At 32.7% G+C, this 8,996-nt stretch overlaps 1 protein-coding gene across 1 annotated transcript; it reads left to right on the top strand.

Annotated features, from left to right (window-relative positions):
- Nucleotides 1–2,450: 2,450 nt before the first annotated feature.
- Nucleotides 2,451–3,068, top strand: LOC133879204 (uncharacterized). The gene has a single exon (XM_062317738.1). The coding sequence runs from the start codon at nucleotides 2,451–2,453 to the stop codon at nucleotides 3,066–3,068; it is 618 nt and encodes a 205-aa protein (XP_062173722.1).
- The last annotated feature ends 5,928 nt before the right edge of the window (nucleotides 3,069–8,996 follow it).

Below are 8,996 nucleotides of genomic sequence, written 5' to 3'. Positions count from 1 at the left end.
TATATATATATATATATATATATATATATATATATATATATATATATATATATATATATATATATATATATATATATATATATATATATATATATATATATATATATCCCTCTTCTTCTTCTTCTTCTTTTAAATTTTTTTTTTAAAAAAAATAATTTCATTTAATTTTTTTTTAATATAGTGCCATGTGTCAACCTCAGTGGTTGACATGTGGCATGTCATTAATATTTGGACAGAAAATGTAACAGAGGTACCAAACGGGTTTTTACCCTTAACTCAGGTATTATCTATGAAACAAATGAAAATTCAGGTACTAAATTTAAAACAGCCGGAAACTCAGGTATTGACACGTGGCAGGCCGTTAATATTTGGACAGAAAATGTAACAGAGGTAACAAATGAGTTTTTACCCTTAACTCAGGTACCACCTATGAAACAAATGAAAATTCAGGTACTAAATTTAAAACAGCCCAAAACTCAAGTACCAATAAGATATTTAACCCTAATATATATATATAGCTATATCATCAAATAGATCTAGTTTAGTTCAGTTGAGAGTTAGGTTTGTTGATTCTAGTTTGTTTTATGGTGCTTTTGGTATTGCGATATCGTAAATAAAAAAAAAATGTAATTTTAAACCAAATAGCAAAAAATGAGTTTGAAATTGCGTTTTTGAAAAATTGCGATTTGAAAATGCAAAAAATTTGCCTTTTCAAATTGTAGCCAAGCGAGTATTTTTTTGAAAATGTACAATTTTAAGGGTCAAACTACGATTTTATCAAACGTTTAACTAAATTTCTAAAAATCATATTTTTAAATTGCAAACATAAAGGAACTCTTAGTATAAGAACCTTATTAAAAAAAAAGGGTTAAATATATCTCTGATCCCTGAGTTTTGAAAACTTTATTTTTTAATCTTTCTGTTTCAATTCGCATCACAAATGATACTTCAGTTTTGAGAAATGATCGAATTAGTACATCTGTTAAGTTCTCAGTCCAAAAACTAACGGCCGGCCACGTGTCAATCCCACACGTCACAATATAAAAAATTACAAAAATAAAAAATATTTATAAATTAATTATAAAATTTTAAAAAATAATAAAACTATAAAAAAAATATTAAAAACTTCAAAAAAAAAAAAAGAAAAGAAAAAGAAGAAGAGGGAGCCACCCTCTTGGCCACCATGAGGGTGAGTAGCCACCCCATGACAGAAAAATAAAAAATAAAAAATTGAAGCGTTTTGGTCCTTGGGGGTGGCCGAATCACCCCCCCATGGGCTACAGGGTTGGTTCAATCACCCCTAGACCAGCCGGATGGTTGGCCACCCCAAGAGCCAAAACGCTTAAGTTTTTTTTTTCAAATTTTTTTTTTTAAGTTTTTAATATTTTAATTAATTTTTAAAGATTTTTTTTTAATACTACAACTGTGTGGGGTTGACACGTGGCAGACTGTTAGTTTTTAGACAAAAAACTTAATCAAGGTACTAACTCAGTCATTTTTAAAAATTAAGAAATCATTTGTGATACGAATTTAAATAAAGGAACTTAAAAAATAAAAACTCAGAGAAAAAAAAAATGTCTGAAAAAAAACCTTTAGTTGACTGCGTTGACGTAAAAGTCATCTCGAATCTTTTTGAGGTCTATTAACAAGGACGGAGTCAGACATTTTAATGGGAGGGGGCCAAATAATTTTTTTTCTTAAGTAGGGATTAAAGTATATGTATAAAGGCAAATTTTAAGTAAATTAAACATAACCTAGTTTTGATATTTTTATTATTCCATTCAAATTAAAAATCAATAAGCAAAAGTAAAAAAGAGTTTTTAGAAAGAAAAAAAAAAAGTAAAGAAAACCATTGTCCAAAGATTCAGAAAATAAAAAATAAAAAATGTCTCAGTTATTTTTTCCACACATTCTTAGGAAATCGAGCTTGGTTAAGCTTGTAACTCCTCAAATCTACACATGTCTTCTTCCAATGCACTACTTTACTAAACCCTTTTCGTTTACTTTGAACACAGTCTCTACAACTTTATAAAGATCTTTCCATTGTTAGATTCTTAGGCATGTCCCTTACTACCTGTTAAATATTAAAGGAAAAAGTTTTGACAATAGTTGAAGAGATGATAAAAGGGAAGGGGGCAAGGAAAAAAAAAATCTTGCTAGGGGCCAATAAGCAAAAAAAACCTTAATTTGATTCATATAAAAAAAAAAAAAAAAAAAAAAAAAAAAAAAAAAAAAAAAAAAAACTTAATTTAATTTTTTTTGTTTTACCTTAATTTTTTTTTTTATTATTTGTTTCTCTTAAGAGTTGAGGGGGGGCCATGGCCCCCACCGGCCCCCCCCCCCCCCCCCCCCCTCTCTCCGTCATTGTCTATATATATGGCTGTTGCTACAAGATGTCTCTAATCACATCTAACAGACTTTCTCATTCTCTGCTCAAAACTTTGTGAGAAATGGCCAATTCAGCTAATAAAAACTCTGGTACTAAGCTTAGCAAATTGACCACCTTCCTTCGAAACCTTATTCTCCCAACCTACCTACCTTGTTTTGGTCCTTTTGGACCCGAGGAGCATCCGAAGGATACCCGAGACGTTATGTTGGTGGCGGTTGCTTTGATTGCTGCAGTCACCTTTCAAGCCGGAATCAGTCCTCCCGGCGGAGTTTGGCAAGATACTACTCTTAAGAACTCTTCTGACGTGGCGGGACCGCCGGCACAGGTTATAGAGTACTCTTCCGATCACGTGGCGGGACAGGCTATATACTCTTCTCAAAGGGTACCCTATTTATTTTTCTTGATTTGTAACACCCTCGCCTTTTCCTCCGCAATCTACCTCTTACTATTTCTCACTTTTGGGTACCCATTCTTCTTAGAAGTACTCGTTGCCACTTTCTCAATGTCTGGGACTTATGCAGCCGCCATTTTCGCCATTACACCTAACGAAGATACGGATTTTCGTCTCATCGCTCTTGTTGCCGCTCTGCCGATCATCATAAGGCAGGTTCTCCGTTTCCTGTCATGGATGATCCGTACTAAAGGCTGCGCTTTAATTAAACATGATAGAACCAATTAAAAAAGTGTAGATCGTTGATGGAAGGTGAAACTGAGAGAGATATATATGTAAACCAGTCTCTAATTTGTCTGCCTTTTCCTTTCTTCCGTGTTTGCTGGTTTTCTAGGTGTTTATGTACGTACAGTTCTACGTACTACCAACAGTGAATAAGGGAACGTGGTCTATCTCCCATATTTGAAGTCCAACGTTGTTTATGTTATTTAAGATTTATTGTAGCGTGCAGGTTGTCTAATATGTTGGTCGCCTTATATATATATAAGGTGATGTAATGTAATGATTATGAATAAAGTAGTTTTATTAAAGTTTTAAACTATTGAGATGAGATTTTTTTTTAAGGGTGACTTTTTTTTTTTTCGTACGTTCCGTAGTAAAACTTTATCAAATTCATTTGTTGGTCAGTAAAATTCTATTTAATTAACATAAATTAAGCAAGCCTGAATTTGCTCTTACTGTTCTTTGCAGTCTTTGCTATATATATCCACAATTTTAATTCACCTCAACGATTTTCTTTTGGATTTTTTTTTTTTTGGGAGTCTGCGCGATATCAAAGTTCAAAATCAAGTTATATTCGTTATATATGAAGGTGTTCATGCATTTCCGAAATTGTCTGGACCAAATGCACTTTTTAGTTGTGCCAACGCTTTCTCCATATATATATATATATATCCTAGGCATTTGGAAAATCTGACTAACAAAATAATAGCACAATCACGTGCATTACATGTGCAAGTTATGAGTTAAAAGTGAATATGGGTACTATTCGATTGATTTTGAAGGCCATTTCCACTAATTGCAAAGCATGCAAGAATTTCAATGGCTCACACACATGCACACCAAATACACGTGAGTACCTTCCACGGATTCTTAATTGAATCCTTTTACTTTAATCCATCAATGCCCTCTTTTTATTTTATATATATATATATATATATATAAAAACAGGCGAGATACTAACAGTAAGTATATATTCTAGTTGGTGTGGCTATAATAACACCTCCCTGATGAGAGACGCACATAAGGAGCCTATACGGTACTTGGGAACTGCAAGTGCTCGCCCAAATTCGATTGAGTCATAATTCAACCCACCCCTATCAGGGCATCAATGTGACCCACTAACTTAAAACGGCTAATATTAATAGGATTGAAAATTTTCATTTTAAAAGTCAAACTCTCAACTTAATTAATTCATACTCAACTAATTTGAAAATTTACTTGAAGCCATTAAGCTACCATGACTAATGGTAAATCCATCAACCCATCAACACCTTTTGAGAAGCAACTAAACCTACCATGCAAGCATTGTGATACTAGATGCTTGGCAACTTCAATGGCCGGTGCGCTTTTGAGTTAGAAATATGATATATTTATAATTTTTGTTTAATTTTATTTTAAAAAAGTTAATCATTGAATCTATGTTTTTATATGTGAATAATCCTATATATATATATATATATATATTATGGTTTATTTTTTTTTTAAAAAAAAAAAATTGTTAAAATTTAATAAAAATTATAAACATATGATATCTGTTTGAACAATAATAAACATGGACGGACATTATTGAAGAAATGATTGCAAAATGACAAAATATGATGAAAAAGAAGCCCAATAATTCCCAACTCCTCGTATTTCGTACCTTTGTTTTCTTTCTCACCCCTGTTCTTTTTTAGATTTTTTTTTTTTTTTTTTTTTTTTTTTTTTTTTTTTTTTTAACATGTTCTTTTTTAAGATTTATGCCAACAAATACTATCATATGATTCATATTTCACTTTAAAGTTATATATCATAAGTGCACACGTGAAATTACTGTTAATTTTTTTAGAATATCATATTAGATAATTATAATTATAATTATTATTATTATTATTATTATTATTATTATTATTTTGTGGATCCTCGCTTTTCACTTTCATTTTATTTATTTGTTTCTTTTTGAAAGCTAGCCGCCCCCACCTTGGTCCTTGACAAATGAGTAGGGCTGTATTCGAGTCGAGTCGAGTCGAATATTGAATGTTCAAGTTCGACTCATTTAATTTTATTTCGAACACGAGTCGAATTCAAATTTATCATCGAACGAAATATTTTGTTCAAGCTTGGCTCGTTTAATTTTATTTCGAATACGAGTCGAGCTCGATCTTATCACGAGCTGCTCAATTAACTTATTCATTTCTTATATAAAGTAAATATCATGATTGTTTATATTTTCATAAATCCATATTAATCATTAATTAATCAAGTCTTGTTAAAATTTTATCATCTGAGTTCATTAAATAAATTAACTTAAATCTTAAATAATATAATCTTGAGTTTATATGTATGTATATAAATTTATTATGCACATACACAAATTACATGTGTGCACACAAACACATATAACCACACATACTCACAAACACACTTATGTACACACAAATCTATAAAATTAAATCCACAACAATAATTCAAGCTATATATATCATATTAGGAAGATGATTCATTTTTACTTAAGATGTTCTTATTACAAAATTAAAATAATACTAAGAAAAAATTGTAAAAATGAAGTTATACGAGTTTATACAAGCTTATTCGATTTGAGCCGAGTTTATACGAGTATGTCTCGTTTAATATTCGAAAAATATTATTGTGTTTACGAACGACTCATTTATTATTCAAACCGAGACCGAATCGAGTTTAACCGAACCGAATCGAACCGAGCTGACGAGTGGCCGAGCTCATTTTACACCCCTACAAATGAGTCAAATGACAATTGTAGTGCTCTCTGTCATTTCTGTGTCATATGCATAAAGCATGCACTATAAAAGTGATTTGCTTAATGTTTCCTTGGCAAATGACAATTGTAGTGCTCTCTGTCATTTCTCTACCATATGCATAATGGATGCACTATAAAAGTGATTCACTTAATGTTACTGCTCTATCAGCTTCTTATTACACAAGATTAAAAAATTGCTTTTATTATCTCAAATATTCACTTCATCATTCATCACCAATGAGTTGAAAGGTAAATCATGTTAATCGAATTACAAATTTTTGTATTTATTATGTGACAAATTGACCCGTAATCAAAATTCATTCTAATTCCATTCTTATTTTTTTTCTTATCTTATTTTTTTCTCCTGCATTGAATTTTTTTTCCCTCCACCTTTTATGTTCCCTAACTTTATTCTTTCTCTTTTCATTGTACTTTTATATATATATTCCAAGTCCTCTAGCTTTAATGGATTTCCACTTTCCAACAAGTCGCTCCACGTTTCATAAAAATCATGCCGCCATTGATGACGCAAGAGCCCTCTCATCCCATGACATCACGAAACCAACATCATCATCCATCCATGTGACAGACCCGGGACGAGGACAGCCACCAGCTACTCAAAAACCAGCGCCGGTTCAAGATATTTTAAGGTCGATATAAGGCTACCAAGTTTAAATCTGGTCTTTTCTTCTTCTTCTTCTTCTTCTCTCCTTTTTTTTTTTTTTTTTTTTTTTTAAATAATAATTATATTATACTTCTTTATATATATATATATATTAGAAAACACTCACATAAAATAATTACCTAGAATTTAAATCAGAGCAACTATTAAACCGTCAAAATATATAGGGGTAATTATTTTTTCTCTTATCGACTATCAAAAAATATGTGATGTCTTCGTGGACTATCAATTCGAGTAAAATAAAGCATTCAACTACTACAGTTACATATTTCGTCCCCTTCCGTTAGTCACTGTCGTTAAAATAGACGATTAACCCGTCAAGTACACCTTACGTACATTTTTAATGAATTTTCTTTTTCTTTTGCCCTCATCTCCCTCATCTCCCTCATTCCTCTCACACTCTCTCATCTTTCTCGTTCGCTTGCTCTCTCTCTCATATCTACAACATCTCTATCCCTCGCTCATCTTTGTATCTCCATTGGGCCTCTCCTCCATCGTCATGGTTGTTCTTTTTTTTATGTCGCCATTGACATGCTTCGTAGAGGGACTAGGGAAGAGTTTTCCACGACTGGGTCTTCCTTGACACCCTTCGGCCCATGCTCACAACTCGATCCCCATCTTCCACACTAAAAAATCTATTGCCAGCAAGTATACGACCACTTTTCAAAGAGCACCCAGATATCAGACGACTTCTTGGTGATTTTTGAGTACCACGCAGATATGAGGAATCAATTATATATTATGGGAATTTGATAAACACTCAGAATGCAAAAATGACATCGTCCAGACTCTGGAAGGACCTAGACTTATTTTATTTTATTATTTTTTATAGATAAACCTACACTTATAAAGAAGGCAAAAAGCGACAAAGACATGCATTTACTGCAGCTATGCCATTATCGACAAAATCACCTCCTCTCTCTATCTTTTTTTTTCTTTTTTCTTTTTTTATTTATTTATTTTTTTTTCAGTCCATCCTTCGCGTGGAATCAGATCTCACCAACTTTTTTCCACCTGGGAAAACCTCCATTGTTCCTAGCTTGGTCTACTCTTCTGTTGTTTCTGATCATTGTACTACCACTTACTCTATTCATGATAGCAAGAAACAGGGGCTAACAGACGTGCCTAAACCAGATTTTTGACAACTTGTTCTCTTGTGTAAACGTGCTTGTAGGAACAACATGCACATGAATGTGAATTGAAACTAGCACCGATTAAGGAATCCATCCTCTTGTCTCGGGTTATTTATTTATATATGTATAATGTAGGTTGTAGCTGATCACGATTCTTGACTCCACACGTTGCCAACTCTTGCAAGCATGCATGCATCTACGCCATCCTTTCTCTCCACGTCTCCATCCATGTCTCTTCCTTTAAACATCTCACAGGAGTGACTCAAAAACAGCCTACGTAGCCACCTTCTCTATCGTAAAAATTACCTTTTCATTTTCTGTTTTTTTTTTTTTCTCTTTTAGTTGTGGATATAATTTTCATGTTGCGGTGTATAGACAAGACAGATGTTCTTATGTCCCATATTGTTTTTGAGTCAGCTTCGAATAAAACTGTGGTGTGCCTTTATTCTTGCTCTACTGGATAAATACTCTCATTTATTTAACTATGTCTGGGAAAATAGTACAAGGTGGGGATTAATACCACCAATCCACCATTATATATTGTTTTTCGTGGTCAAGGGATTTGGTCTACATGAGAGATGCCTTCTACTCGAAAATGATTTGGACTCACATGAGCCAAAGTATATATTATCTTGCATCATATTACATCCATTCATACCCCACACATACATGGATCAGAGAGCGAGAAGAAGTCATCGGTGCGTCCTTATGTTAGGTCCAAGATGCCTAGGCTCCAGTGGACTCCTGATCTTCATCTTGGTTTTATTCATGCTATTGAAAAACTTGGTGGACATGATAGTGAGTTTCTACAAATATATAAAACAACTCCTGATCTTCATCTTGGTTTTATTCATGCTGTTGAAAAACTTGGTGGACAAGATAGTGAGTTTCTACAATATCTAAACATGGCAATTAATTTGAAGTCTTAATTCTTTCGATGTAGGAGCCACACCAAAGATGGTTCTTCAGCTGATGAACATCAAAGGGCTAAGTAGTACAGTTGCTGAATTTGTGATACGTGAGATACTCTGTTATACTCTGTTTTTGAGATATAATAACAGAGTATAACAAAGCTAAAGCAGATGCATCTGTAGGTAGTGAATATTATTCAGATTCCCAGCAAGTTGAGGAGATTCAAGAAGAACCTGAAATCAGAGAAGATTCAGTGCAGAATGATACTAAGTTGAGCACTTCTGTAGATGAATTTGTTGGAAATTAGAAACCACACTTACACTAAGAAAGAGAATGAAAAGGAAGAGAGACAATAAACTGATAGAGGATTTTATATTCTTTTATTTAACTTGATTAAAAATATCTTGCTTATATGGGTATTTATAGGATACAAATGACCCTTCTAACTTCTT

Source organism: Alnus glutinosa, chromosome 10 (genome assembly GCF_958979055.1).
Source record: "Alnus glutinosa chromosome 10, dhAlnGlut1.1, whole genome shotgun sequence".
Classification (NCBI taxonomy): Eukaryota; Viridiplantae; Streptophyta; class Magnoliopsida; order Fagales; family Betulaceae; genus Alnus; species Alnus glutinosa.
This window is presented reverse-complemented; position numbering and strand designations above follow the sequence as displayed.

Bases quoted from the DNA above. Each gene is read 5' to 3' on its own strand.
- LOC133879204 (XM_062317738.1), top strand. From the start codon at position 2,451: ATGGCCAATTCAGCTAATAAAAACTCTGGTACTAAGCTTAGCAAATTG.